Source organism: Conger conger, chromosome 15 (genome assembly GCF_963514075.1).
Source record: "Conger conger chromosome 15, fConCon1.1, whole genome shotgun sequence".
In the NCBI taxonomy this organism is placed as follows: domain Eukaryota; kingdom Metazoa; phylum Chordata; class Actinopteri; order Anguilliformes; family Congridae; genus Conger; species Conger conger.
Genome location: NC_083774.1, coordinates 39,220,260 through 39,234,562, shown reverse-complemented (window position 1 = coordinate 39,234,562; position 14,303 = coordinate 39,220,260). Strand labels below are relative to the sequence as shown.

The 14,303-nt window shown below is 49.1% G+C and overlaps 1 protein-coding gene across 7 annotated transcripts in view; it reads left to right on the top strand.

The window, feature by feature from the left end:
• Window positions 1-14,303, top strand: part of LOC133111391 (cytoskeleton-associated protein 5-like) — a 47,823-nt gene that overhangs the window by 11,040 nt on the left and 22,480 nt on the right. For all 7 annotated transcript variants that reach the window (XM_061221718.1, XM_061221717.1, XM_061221715.1 and 4 more), the window contains exons 9-25: window positions 13-117; window positions 258-347; window positions 1,946-2,110; window positions 3,313-3,441; window positions 3,948-4,106; window positions 4,393-4,500; window positions 5,552-5,662; window positions 6,077-6,169; window positions 6,717-6,902; window positions 7,889-7,983; window positions 8,099-8,156; window positions 8,897-9,022; window positions 9,211-9,347; window positions 9,430-9,604; window positions 11,411-11,524; window positions 12,240-12,368; window positions 12,917-13,111. In XM_061221718.1, coding sequence (XP_061077702.1) covers window positions 13-117; window positions 258-347; window positions 1,946-2,110; window positions 3,313-3,441; window positions 3,948-4,106; window positions 4,393-4,500; window positions 5,552-5,662; window positions 6,077-6,169; window positions 6,717-6,902; window positions 7,889-7,983; window positions 8,099-8,156; window positions 8,897-9,022; window positions 9,211-9,347; window positions 9,430-9,604; window positions 11,411-11,524; window positions 12,240-12,368; window positions 12,917-13,111 — 2,175 coding nt within the window. The remainder of the gene's footprint in view (window positions 1-12; window positions 118-257; window positions 348-1,945; window positions 2,111-3,312; window positions 3,442-3,947; window positions 4,107-4,392; window positions 4,501-5,551; window positions 5,663-6,076; window positions 6,170-6,716; window positions 6,903-7,888; window positions 7,984-8,098; window positions 8,157-8,896; window positions 9,023-9,210; window positions 9,348-9,429; window positions 9,605-11,410; window positions 11,525-12,239; window positions 12,369-12,916; window positions 13,112-14,303) is intronic.

The following is a 14,303-nucleotide window of genomic DNA, read 5'->3' as shown; positions in this document are numbered from 1 at the left end:
CTTGTGCTCCAGGTCATTGGCAAAGACACAAATGTAATGCTGGTTACCCTGGCAGCCAAATGTCTTGCTGGATTGGCCGCTGGTCTCAGGAAGAAGTTTGGGACCTACGCTGGCCTCGTAAGCTTCCTCCCCAAACCTCGCCTTCCCTTTTCCGCGATAGACCATGAAGCATTGTCCGGGCTTCATTTTCTGTGCTCTCGTGGCAGCAATGGTTGTGGTGTTGCTCTGCATTCACAGTTTATGGTTTGTGTTTCAAGGTGGTGCCAACCATTTTGGAAAAGTTCAAGGAGAAGAAGCCTCAAGTGGTTCAGGCTTTGCAGGAGGCCATCGACGCTGTCTTCCTCACTGTAAGTGTCTGAGGTGTTTCTGTGTGTACTCTTAATGACACTACCCCAAACCCGCTGATGCAAGTCCTGCGTTTTTGTGGTTCATGGTTTATATACTTACAGAAATTCAGTCACTTTTCCTTGAAAGTGTTTAAAGTTACAAGATTACGATGTGTACAGGTTTGCCTCATTTACAAACGTTCTACTAAGAAAATTCACATACACTGCCCAATTCCACTGCTAAAATGAGTAGGAGAAAAGCCCCTTCAGGACCTGCTCCTGCCAAACAGCGAAAGGCCATCTCCTTGGAGGCTAAAGTTGATGTCATAAAACGTCATGTCACTCAGACTCAGTCTTTCATTAGCCGAACATTGAACCTTGCGCCCTCAACAGTGGGCACAATCGTGAAGAATGCAGAGAAAATGAAACGCGGTGCTTTAACTACCACCCTGGGAAATGCAGCAAAGGTGACCAAAGGAAGAGACATTCTTAATCAAAGCTCAAACCCAGCCCAGTGCTGCTCAGTACAGTTATAATTCAACAGAAGGCGAAGTCACTGTGGAAAGACCTGAAGGACCAGGAAGGTGTCAAGGGAACCTCCCTGCATATCGGCACCTTCAAGGCAAGCAACCAGTGGCTGGTTTCAATGCCTGCAAACTTGCATAATCTCTGTTTAACTGGAGAGTAGGTGAGAGTAGGTGAGAGTAGGTGAGAGTAGGTGAGAGTAGGTGAGAGTAGGTGAGAGTAGGTGAGAGTAGGTGAGAGTAGGTACTGAAAAGGCAGCAGAGTTCCCATCGGGACTCTGTTGCATTATCAGTGTAGGTGGATATGATGAATTGGCTCTTTAAAAAAATGTTTCAAAAAAGAAAGAAAATGGCTCTTCTTGAAAAGAGAACATTCCTATCCAAATAGGAAAACAACTGGCTCGCACTCAATCAATGCAGCGGGTGATTTTGCAAGCTTAAACGATTGCTCATCTACCAATCAGAGAACCCGAGGGCTCTAAATGGTTACTCGAAAGCCAATCTGCCATTCGATTGTGGATTGTGGATTGTGTCATTTTCTCGCAAAAAACTATGCTGAACCATCTTGACAAAATCCTGCGCATTGTAGACTCCAGGCCGCCCTGCTGACACCGCTGAGCTGGCTGACCATATTTGCATTGTGTTTTTTCCTCCAAATACCACATTATTGGTTCAACCAATTGATTGGGGAGCAATTGCCACATTCAAGGTGCAAGTCGCTGGACAGCATGGAATTGTGAACTTGGCAAATGAAGCAGGCTTTGACAAAGTTGACCAGCAGGATGTGGTCATGCTGCTGGACTCTCACACGGATGATTTATCTAATGAAGGTTTGATCGCTCTCGACCAATCCAGAGAAGAGGGGAAAAGTGACGAGTCTTCTGCTTGTGACCGGCGAAGCGACTGATAACTCAACAGCCGTCAAAGCCTTGTTGATGAAGTGATTGCTATCCTTAAAGATGAGGATCCTACTTTCACCTTGATGTATGTCAGACTTTTTTATGCAGGAAAAACTGTCGATCTAGCATTTGTTTTGCCAGCGTAATGACAGGGGGATTAAATGGCATTTTAAACTCCTGATCTTGTGTCCCACAGACCACCCTGCAGAACATCAGCGAGGACGTCCTGGCTGTGATGGACAACAAGAACCCCTCCATTAAGCAGCAAGCCTCCCTGTTCCTTTCCAGAAGCTTCCGCCACTGCAGCACTGCCACGCTGCCCAAAGGTGTCCTCAAGCCCTTCTGTGCCGCATTCCTCAAGGTATGAGCCAACATGTGTCCACAGCCTCGCTAACAACCTAACATGCCCCCATGACGGTAAAACGTTAACATTTAATGGTACAATAGGTAAGATTTTTGTGTTAAAACATTGTTCTAAGTCAATTGTAAGTCCCTCTGCTCACTATGGGGGGTTTTCAGCCATGGCCAGAGGCATTAGGTTTTTAGGTTGTCTTGTCTGTCAGTCCATCCCATTCTTGTGAACGCCATATCTCAGGATCGCCTTGAGGGAATTTCTTTTTTTATTTTTTTTTTAAATGAAATGCACATGGAGCCCATAGATCAACCATAGACGGAATAAATAAACGTACCGACTTAAAGTGATCGTGGACACAAAGGGCCGACAGTTTAATACGAGAAAAGCCCCATCGGGCATTTGGACATTACGATTACAGATTAAGGTTACTCCTTATAAAGACCACACTTGGAGTATTGTGTGCAGTGCTAGGGTGCACGCTAAGAAAGATCGAGGCGCTGGAAAAGGTTCAGGGAAGTGCAACTAGATTAATTACATGTATAAAAAATTTAAAGTTCAGGAAACGCTTAAGATGCTTAATCGCTTTTATCTTAGTAAAAGGAGACTTGGGAGGATTTTATTTCATTAAAGGTACAATGGGTAAGTTTGAACTTCTAACAGTCAAGTATTTTTGAGGAATTGCAGCAACAAACGCCCTCAAACAACAACGCTGTTTATCCCACCCCTTCTTTGTGAGCATGCTGGCATTAACATTAAGTTAACAGTGTTAACTTAAACCAACTTTTCGATGAATTCTGAACTAATTCAACATGTTAGCAAGCTAGTAGTGTGGCACTTGCCTAAGCCAACCACACTCGCCTTTCTGCTTGTTGTGGAAGTGAGATGCACAAGCAGCGTCTGTCGCTTGAGGTAGTCTGCAGAGTGTTGACCAGCTATACAAAGTACACTCCCCCATCTGCATATAGATCATTGAGGTATTCATTTCCCCTGTCCTTGCTCTTCCTTGTACATAAATGAAGCCTCCTTGGCCCCTCCATAGTAAAACGCACAGGACCGTCGCAAACACGAGAGGACGCAAGGTTGTTTTCACTTGTGGGTGATTTGGAACACTCAAATTGTGTGGGTAGTTCTGTGGCCGTGGGTTCCGTTAGTGAAATCGCAGGTGGCTTGACCCAGTTGTAATGAGTTTAGTTTTTTTCTGTCCTCAGCAAGTGAATGACTCGGCGCTAGAGGTGAGAGATGCAGCGTTCGAAGCTCTGGGCACGGTCATGAAGGTGGTGGGTGAGAGGGTCGTCAACCCCTTCCTCTCCGACCTGGACAAACTCAAGCTGGACAAGGTGGGACCCGCAACCTACTGCCAGTGTTCACTTCCACGAGGCTTAATGTTGTTTTAGGTTAACGGCCAGATTTACTAGGACCTTAAGCAGGTACAGAACCTTTTGACACTCTAGATCTGGCGTGCCCCACCCTGTTCCTGGAGATCTAGTCATGTAGGTTCTCTCTTATTTGTCCCACTATGTTCTGCTAATTAGCAGCTCAATCAGGTCTGTTAAACTGTGCAACTGTTGAATGAGGTGTGCTTTGTTGGGTTTGAGTAAAAGCCTACAGGCACCGGGTTGGGTGACCCTATATTCACGTTATGTACTTTGTTAGGTTTGAGTGAAAGCCTACAGGAACGGGGTTCAGTTAGGTATATAACCCTATATTCACATTAGTTGGAAATAAAAAGGTGAACCCTTCTGTGGAAGGACCTGTTGTGTTGCTGCCTGACTGGAGCAGGTATACCTCCAGCTCTGTGGTGTTTTTGTGAGCGATGTGTTTGACGCGTGGTTTCTCTGTGCAGATAAAGGAGTGCGCTGATAAGGTGGAGCTGGCAGGAGGGAAGAAGGTGGCAGGAGGCGCTGGGGCGGCTCCAGAGAAGGAGAAACCCGCTCCCAAAGCCCCGCCCCCTGCGGAGGCGCCCGCCAAGTCCTCTGGGCCCCCGAAGAAGGCCGCCGCCAAGGTGAGAAACTGTGACATCACGCTGGGCGGCGTCCCCCTGGGGCCCACGCTGGGCGGCGTCCGCCTGGGGCCCAGACTCAGTCACGCATAAGCAAGTGAAGAAAAAAGCCCCATAATTGGAGATTCTAAAAATGGCTTCTCAGTGGTTCTGTTCAATAAGAGACCAACAAGTGAACAAGGATTGAAGGCATGTGGAAAGTTTCTGAGATGAGGGGTTGGCACTCCAAACCCAACCTACTGGATTTGTTGTTTTGTCTGACTGATGGTCTCTTTGCTATTGCCTGCAGGCTTCAGGGTCAGGACCCCCCAAGAAGGGCAAGCCAGCCTCAGCCGGCGCCGCCAAGGGGAAGAAGGCTAAAGACGACGGAAAGGAAGTGGTGGAGGTGGAGCTCTCTGTAAGTGAGGGGCATGGGTTCAGGACCTGGGTCGCATGCATTGCAGTCTGTATGTATTTAGACAGTTGGTACAATTTCTGTTCTTTTGGCTCTGTGGTCCAACACATTTGATATGAAATGTTTAACGATCCATGTGCAGATTTTCAGGTGTTATGTGCGCTTGCGTTAGCGGGGCCGTGTCCTGTGGAGTGACCCTGCGCCTGCGTTAGCGGGCCGTGTCCTGTGGAGTGACCCTGCGCCTGCGTTAGCGGGGCCGTGTCCTGTGGAGTGACCCTGCGCTTGCGTTAGCGGGGTCGTGTCCTGTGGAGTGACCCTGCGCTTGCGTTAGCGGGGTTGTGTCCTGTGGAGTGACCCTGCGCCTGCGTTAGCGGGCCGTGTCCTGTGGAGTGACCCTGCGCCTGCGTTAGCGGGCCGTGTCCTGTGTCCTGTGGAGTGACCCTGCGCTTGCGTTAGCGGGGCCGTGTCCTGTGGAGTGACCCTGCGCTTGCGTTAGCGGGCCGTGTCCTGTGGAGTGACCCTGCGCTTGCGTTAGCGGGGCCGTGTCCTGTGTCCTGTGGAGTGACCCTGCGCTTGCGTTAGCGGGGCCGTGTCCTGTGGAGTGACCCTGCGCTTGCGTTAGCGGGGCCGTGTCCTGTGGAGTGACCCTGCGCCTGCGTTAGCGGGGCCGTGTCCTGTGGAGTGACCCTGCGCTTGCGTTAGCGGGCCGTGTCCTGTGGAGTGACCCTGCGCCTGCGTTAGCGGGCCGTGTCCTGTGGAGTGACCCTGCGCTTGCGTTAGCGGGGGGCCGTGTCCTGTGTCCTGTGGAGTGACCCTGCGCTTGCGTTAGCGGGGCCGTGTCCTGTGGAGTGACCCTGCGCTTGCGTTAGCGGGGCCGTGTCCTGTGGAGTGACCCTGCGCCTGCGTTAGCGGGGCCGTGTCCTGTGGAGTGACCCTGCGCTTGCGTTAGCGGGCCGTGTCCTGTGGGGTGACCCTGCGCTTGCGTTAGCGGGGCCGTGTCCTGTGGAGTGACCCTGCGCCTGCGTTAGCATGTGACCCTGCGCTTGTCCCGCAGCCCGAGGCCTGTGAGGAGAAGGCTGCGGCCGTGCTCCCCGCCTCCTGCATGCAGCTGCTGGACAGTGGGAACTGGAAGGAGAGGTTGGCCAGCATGGAGGAGTTCCAGAAGGTAAGGCTTCCGGCCCCTATCACGTAACGGTCAGGGAAACCACATTCTCACACGTGGTCTAAAGGCTAGACCACAAACTCGGACAAACAATCTGTACGCGATGAAGCTGTTTTGGAACGTTGCAGAGCGAGCTGCAGCAGCCACGTGGTCTAGATCACCCGATTGATCGGTTGGAGACCATTCTTTAATGTTAATTGTACAGAATACTTTGCGCAGTGAAAGTGGTGAATGGTCTGCTAACCTGTACTGGGTTATCACCATATGTGATGTCATATCTGGTGTTGACATCAGAAGTCGGGTGATCTCAACAAGGTGGCCTATTAGACTGATGAGCCTATGTATATGGGTGGGGAAATGGTTTCTTTGTTTCACGTTGTGGAGGTGATGTGAACGTGTGTGCTGTGTGGTTGTCAGGCGGTGGAGGTGATGGAGAAGACTGAGATGCCATGCCAGGCGCTGGTCAAAATGCTGGCAAAGAAGCCCGGCTGGAAGGAGACCAACTTCCAGGTAAGGATCATTTCCTGTCTGAGACGGTGCGTCAGCTGCTCCCCACTAATGATGCATTGTGACTGCACAGTGTTGAGTTAATTTTGTGCGTGCGTGCGATCTGGTAGCTGTGAACTGAATATTGCTTGTGTTGTGAGTACTGGGTCCTGTTTTCAAATAGGTTACTTGCATTTCAAGTGGAACTGGCTTGCTACGTAATTCAACTCATGCGCAAGCCGGTGCTTTTCTGTTATGATTTAAACCAGTGCTGGTTTAAAACGTACTTGCGTGTCTGTAGGCATAATGCATCATGGTCATTGTAGTTACTGCGATGCTCATTTATTTTCGGTCTGCATTCAGTAGTTGGCTCTAAAAAAAACTACAGCTAAGAAATTGGCACTGAGCTCAGACCAACAGTTTATCCACCAAATTCATTCAATTCAAGTATCATTTAAATGCCTAAAGCACTGAAATGCTGGAGTAACGGTCATGACTGTGCGGTGTTGACTGTGTCATTCCTGTGTTGACCCTGCTCCGTGTTCACTAACTAAGTGTTGTGTGTGTGCAGGTGATGCAGATGAAGTTGCACATCGTGAGCCTGATCGCTCAGAAGGGCTCCTTCTCTAAGACGTCAGCGGGGCTGGTGTTGGACGGGCTGGTAGACAAGGTCGGTGACGTCAAGTGCGGAGGGAAGGCCAAGGAGGCCCTGACTGCCATCGGAGAAGCCTGCTCCCTGCCCTGGACTGCTGAACAGGTCAGCCCCTCCCGGCGGCAGCCCCTCCCGGCGGCAGCCCCTCCCGGCGGCAGCCCCTCCCGGCGGTAGCCCCTCCCGGCGGTAGCCCCTCCCGGCGGTAGCCCCTCCACGGACGTCCACCCGTAATCCGGTCGAGTGCTTGTAATCGGGTCGTGCTTGTTCTCGGGCACTAAACCTCTCCATGGCTTAGTGTGTGCCATTCTCACCTGCCGCCAGCTCTTGGGTGTGTCATATGCACACAAACGCACCTCTGCCTCTTGCTGAGAGGTGTAGGGTTTGATTATCAGGAAAAATAACGCCCCTGGTTTTGCCTTCCTGCTGAATTTCCGTTGTTCACGTCATCATTGACCCGTTACTTTTTTCCCCATTTCCCCCAGCCCATTTTTTCTAAAGTAGTGAACTTAAATTTTGCTGACTGTTGAACTATGAGTTCAAAATGTGTTCCTTGTTCAACCTCTTAAATGTGGGAGTCCGCTGCAAGGTCATCCCCGTAGTCCTAGTGTGTTTCCGTCTGACCTCCTCCGTTTGTTCGTCCATTCATCCGGCTTTGACTGATGTATCTGGAAAGGTAGTTAACGGATTGCCATGAAATTTGCCATGTTCGTCAGGGAAGCAACGGATTGGTTTTGGTGACCCCATAACCTTTTTCTGTAGAGCCAAAAGTATCTTGGTCGTGACTGGATTGCCCTGACTTTTGGTGTGTACATTCATGCGCAAGGGTGATTGAGCCTTGGTGGAGGTCTGCACTCAGTGGAGTGTGTTTGCTCAATTTTTTTATATATATATATATATATATATATTTTTTTTTTTGCCCCTGTATCTGTGAATTTCCATTGAGATACAGAATAATTTGCACTACAACAAATCAAGAAATGATCCACCAAAAACTAACAATACCAGTATAAATAATGGTGTATTTTTAGTTCATTTAAGATATGAGTGCCGCTTTGAAGGATCCCACACGTAACAGTTGGTTCCTTTTCCAGGTAGTCTCAATGGCTTTTGCACAGAAGAACCCAAAAAACCAAGCCGAGACCCTGAATTGGCTGGCCAATGCCATGAAGGAGTTTGGATTTGCTGGGTAAGTTTTTATAAATGCAGAAATGGTTTGTGTTTAATGTTGCGATTTTGTTTTTAAATGTTCTGCCTGAAGTATGTATATAATGTTAATTTCTCCATGTCCCATGTCCCCACAGGATCAATGTGAAGGCGTTCATCAACAATGTCAAAACTGCTTTGGGCGCCACCAATCCTGTGAGTGCACCCGCCTTTCGGACCATCCCACCCTGGAATGCGGTGGTTCCATCGGAATAGGGACTCGTTGGGGCAGAGAAAAACCTCAGATAAAATATTATTTAAGAGTTTTCATAATCATGATCTACTGTTGCATGTTGCACACATCGTTCCTGACAACACTTAGCTTTGGCCCAATATAGAAATGTACCACTGTTCAGAAAATTGAGCCAGAACAATTATTTGGAACCAGACCAGCATGGACCTTGGTTCTTCAGGAGCTTATTTCCACACCCTTGATCCAGATATGCATGCAGTGAATGTGCTAGGGCTGCCCTCCACTGGTCCCCTATGCGTCACACTGCATCTAACCCTAACACTGTGCCTGACCCTAACCCTTCACTGGTCCCCTATGCGTCACACTGCATCTAACCCTAACACTGTGCCTGACCCTAACCCTTCACTGGTCCCCTATGTGTAACACTGCCTAACCAATAACACTGTGTGTGACCCTAACCCTTCACTGGTCCCCTATGTGTAACACTGCCTAACCAATAACACTGTGTGTGACCCTAACCCTTCACTGGTCCCCTATGCGTCACACTGCATCTAACCCTAACACTGTGCCTGACCCTAACCCTTCACTGGTCCCCTATGTGTAACACTGCCTAACCAATAACACTGTGTGTGACCCTAACCCTTCACTGGTCCCCTATGTGTAACACTGCCTAACCCTAACACTGTGCTTAACCCTGACCCAGGCCATACGGACATCTGCCATCACCCTGCTGGGCGTCATGCACCTGTACATGGGGGCCCCTCTGCGCATGTTCTTCGAGGACGAGAAGCCCGCCCTGCTCTCTCAGATCGACGCAGAGTTCGAGAAGGTACACATTTACACTTCCTATCGCCGTGCTGCGGTTTTAGGCCGGTCCTGTGGGTTTTTGTTCTGGAGTGCTCGACATGCAGCGTAGGAGCCTTGGTCGGGGTTTTAAAGTGATTTTGATCACCGCGGCGGTGGTTTTTTGTGCGGTCGGTCTCTGAGCTCACGGGTACCTGCGGTGGCTTGTCTCAGATGCAGGGCCAGTCTCCCCCGGCCCCCTTCAGGGGCCTTAAGAAGGGCGGGGAGGACGAAGGAGCTGAAGCAGAGGAGCAGGAGGAGGAGGGAGGCACCGGCGACGTCATGGACCTGCTGCCCCGATCCGACATCAGGTGAGCCCCTCGGCCGCGTCGCCACGGTGACGGACGTCCCGCTTCAGAGCCGCCTTTCCACAGCCTCCGCTCTCCTCTGCAGCGACAAGATCACGTCCGAGATGGTGTCCAAGATCGGGGACAAGAACTGGAAGATCCGCAAGGAAGGCCTCGACGAGATGGCGGCGGTTATTTCCGAGGCAAAGTTCATCAAGGCCAACGTGGGCGAGCTCCCCGCGGCGCTCAAGGGCCGCCTCAACGACTCCAACAAGCTGCTGGTAAGAGCTTTACCGGCGGCCATCTTACCGTCTGAACCACCGGTGTCCAACTCCAGTCTCCTCGGCACCGGTGGTTCATTTAACCCTTATGTTGCGTTAGGATGAAATCTGACCCATTTTCAAGTGAAGATGTGTAATAAATGCCATCTAGTTTTTTGTTTTGGAATGCGGCTTCATAATATCCTCAAACGGCCATGTAAACGGAACAAAACTGATGGTCACCATTGTGTTCATTTCTGAAGGTCCATAAAGAAATGAATCTGTCATGTTACGGGTGAAATATGACCCAGCAGAGAATATTGACTTCATAGTATTGCATGCAGCATTGAGAAGTTGTGGGTAGGTCTGTGGATGAACCAACAAGATTCATCTTTGTGTCTAGATAGCCCTCCCCAGGAACTTAGAATTATTATTATTATTATTATATTATGAATTATAATTAATAACAATAACCTTGGTCAAATTTCTCGCATGCACCTTTTGTGTTGGTGGAACTCATTAGAAGGGTGATGTCATTGTTTGGGTAAAGAATCCACATATTCTCAAGGCCTTAATTGCCAGGATTGAAAGGAAACCACAAAAACCTGCAGACACTGTGGCCCCTTGGGAATTTAGTTTGACACTCGTGGTCTAAACTAATGTTGTGTGTTTTAACCAAAAGAATGTTTAAGCACACAGTTCAGCAATGCATTAGACAATGATAACAACATTGTTTGACAAACTGCAATGTTATTAACATTAACAAATGTCGCTGTTCAATGGTGGTTTTCATATTTTTCTTTTTAATGGATTTTCATTTTTTAATCCAGCGTTAGTTAAGCCAGGACTATTTCTTGTTAAGGGGGCTCACCTCAACTATAAACCACTGTGGGGAAACACTGAATATGCTCGATGCGGTGTTATTACTTTGCCAAGATCATCATAATGGCTAACTAGGACATTAAGAATTCTATCCATGTTCAGGCTTGTGGACTCATCAGCATTTAAGGAAAGCATTCCTTTTTTCAACTTGTCAACATTGCTACTGCCTCGTATTAAATTTCCTGTCACACACCGTGCAGAAACAACTTTAGAGTTTCTGGCACCAAGTGTTAAGCGGTTGCCCGTCGCCACCATTTTCTTCAACAGAAGCCCATCTCCATTCATTTCACTCCCCTCTCAGTTAGGCTTGTGTCTTCCGGAGTTTGAATGAACTTCGCTTCCATGTTTCAGTGGGTACTTGGAATTTCGTGCACATCACAGAGACTGACACGGTGACTGACGGACTGACAGTAGCTCCCGACTCATTTGATGAGAGAACTGCTTTACTCGCACACTGTTGGTAATTGAAGAATGAACGTGATTGGATAGGACGCATCCAGAACGAAAACGAAGGCACGTGGGATCGCGTTATGACATTTACGTTTCAAGACCTTGTGTTGCCGTGGGATTTTGTTGTGCTTCGATTATCACTGATTTAGTATGATTTTGTTAGTTTCTGTTGCGATTGTAAATAAACAAACTCGAAACAGGCGTGGGCTGGACTGAACCACTTTCAGGAGCGACATTGAAAAGCTGTTACAGTTGTGCTGCGTCACTACAAGTCTTCATAATCGTAATTGAATATGAGAATCCAGAATAACAGAGAGAAAATGGTTAGCAGTAATGTAGATTTGAAGCGGCTGAATCAACGATCAGTAATCACTAGGGAGGGAATTCCCATTGGAATTCCGGGGATATATTGGAATTGGCGGGAATAAATGTGAATAGAATAATGGACCGTTTTAGTTTTGAGTTAAACTTTAAATGTGCCTTTCCCCTCCTCAGGTACAGCAGACCCTGTCCATCCTGCAGCAGGTTGCCGTGGCGATGGGCCCCTCCCTGAAGCAGCACGTGAAATCCCTGGGCATCCCAATCATCACCGTCCTGGGGGACAGCAAGGTGAGACAAAATGTCCGCTTGTGTGATCATGGGGTATGTATGTTATGTACAATCAAACCTTGGTCCAACTTCACTCAACCAAGAGCAAAACTTGATTAATCCTGTCAGTTTGGTTTGTTAAATTGCAAAAATTATTGTCGCCGAAATGCAAGATTGTGAATTCTAACAGAATTTTTTTTAAACGTGGACATTCGGGGTAAAATAGGGGTCAAAGATTGCTGCGGCTAATGGGAAAGATTTTAATGGATGGCTGCTGAAAATGTCTGACAATTTGATCCTTGTATAAAAATATTAGTAACAACTTGTCATTGAAGAGTCACTTACAGCTTTTGAGTGTCCCTGTGCTAGTGAACTGCTATGATTTGATGTGGCCATTAAGGACAGGAATCTCATCTTTTGAAAGGACCAAAAAAATAATTTTGTTGGACCTGCATGTCATTATGTTAGTTGACATGCATTTTCTTTAGTTGTAATTGCATTGGAGGGATTGTTTAACCTTGACCAGAGAGGCATGGCTCTCCAGTAAAAGGGGGATCTTTGGAGTCCATTTTTATGGTGAACTATCTCTTTCACTGTTCCATTCTCTTGCCAAACTGGATGTGAATTGAGCCATAAGCCGGCAGGTTTCTGTGCTCCATTTCTGCACTCCATTTTGGGAATGATGCCCGAGGCCTGTCCTACCCCTGCGATATTAACCCCCACCCCCTTCTCCCAGGCCAACATCCGTGCCACTGCCCTGGCCACCGTGCACGCCTGGGTGGAGCAGACCGGCATGAAGGAGTGGCTGGAGGGCGACGACCTGTCTGAGGAGCTGAAGAAGGAGAACCCATTCCTCAGGCAGGAGGTACCCGGAGCTGCTGCTTCCTTTAGCTAACCGGTCACTGCCGTGTTGTGATTGTACACCCACAGGAGTTATGCCATTTACACATCCTGACATCAGTGTACGGAGTCCGGATAATACAAACCCATAAAGAGGGACCTGGGTGTTTGTTTGTTTTTTGTTTCTTTTGTTTGTTTGTTTTTCTCTACCCCTTCTTCTGGATGATGCTATGCAGGTTTGAGGGTTGGGCTTTGAGGGTATGATTCTATGCAGGTTTGAGGGTTGGGCTTTGAGGGTATGATTCTATGCAGGTTTGAGGGTTGGGCTTTGAGGGTATGATTCTATGCAGGTTTGAGGGTTGGGGTTTGTGGGTTGAAGTACACCGTGAGTGGGCTTCGGGTGGTGCCTGGCCTTAACTAATATCCTCCTCGACTCCTTAACACTCAAAGCTTGAGGCGGTCGGGGGTCTGTGCTGCACCCCAGCCTCTGATTTGGGTGGCAGCTGCCACATGGGTCCTGAGCGCCTGAGTGAAACCCGGCGTGACCCGCCCTCCTGCCCTTGCTCCCCGCAGGTGCTGGGCTGGCTGGCGGAGAAGCTGCCCACGCTGAGGGCCGTGCCCCCGGACCTGATGCTCTGCGTGCCCTACCTGTACGCCGCTCTGGAGGACCGGAACGGGGACGTCCGTAAGAAGGCCCAGGACGCCCTGCCCACCTTCATGATGCACCTGGGCTACGAGAAAATGGTCAAAGGCGCTGGCAAGCTCAAGGTGTGCCCACTCGCACTTCCCCAGGGGGGCTTCTGGGGTTAAAAAATTATATAATAATTCTACCCTTAGTTGAATCTCTAAGCTCCTTATTGGCGAAGGTGCCCCTGAAACAGACCATTTGGTAGACCATTTGGTAGACCATAGAATTCAAAGACGAAGCAAATTGTGAGCCAAGCCTGCATTGTTAAGTTTAGGGAACGATTGACTGTGACAGGTTTGCACTTTGCTCCGGTCGGTAAGGGGATGTAAGATGTGGATCTCTGCTCCGGTCGGTAAGGAGATGTAAGATGTTGGTCTTTGCTCCGGTCCGTAAGGGGATGTAAGATGTGGATCTTTGCTCCGGTCCGTAAGGGGATGTAAGATGTGGATCTTTGCTCCGGTCGGTAAGGGGATGTAAGATGTGGATCTCTGCTCCGGTCGGTAAGGGGATGTAAGATGTGGATCTTTGCTCCGGTCCGTAAGGGGATGCAAGATGTGGATCTTTGCTCCGGTCCGTAAGGGGATGTAAGATGTGGATCTCTGCTCCGGTCGGTAAGGGGATGTAAGATGTGGATCTTTGCTCCGGTCGGTAAGGGGATGTAAGATGTGGATCTTTGCTCCGGTCGGTAAGGCGATGTCAGATGTGGATCTCTGCTCCGGTCGGTAAGGGGATGTAAGATGTGGATCTTTGCTCCGGTCCGTAAGGGGATGTAAGATGTGGATCTTTGCTCCGGTCGGTAAGGGGATGTAAGATGTGGATCTCTGCTCCGGTCGGAAAGGGGATGTAAGATGTAGATCTTTGCTCCGGTCCGTAAGGGGATGCAAGATGTGGATCTTTGCTCCGGTCCGTAAGGGGATGTAAGATGTGGATCTCTGCTCCGGTCGGTAAGGGGATGTAAGATGTAGATCTTTGCTCCGGTCGGTAAGGCGATGTAAGATGTGGATCTTTGCTCCGGTCCGTAAGGGGATGTAAGATGTGGATCTTTGCTCCGGTCCGTAAGGGGAGGCAAGATGTAGATCTTTGCTCCGGTCCGTAAGGGGATGTACATTACATTACATTATTGGCATTTGGCAGACGCTCTTATCCAGAGCGACGTACAGTTGATTAGACTGAGCAGGAGACAATCCTCCCCTGGAGCAATGCAGGGTTAAGGGCCTTGCTCAAGGGCCCAATGGCTGTGCGGATCTTATTGTGGCTATACTGGGATTAGAA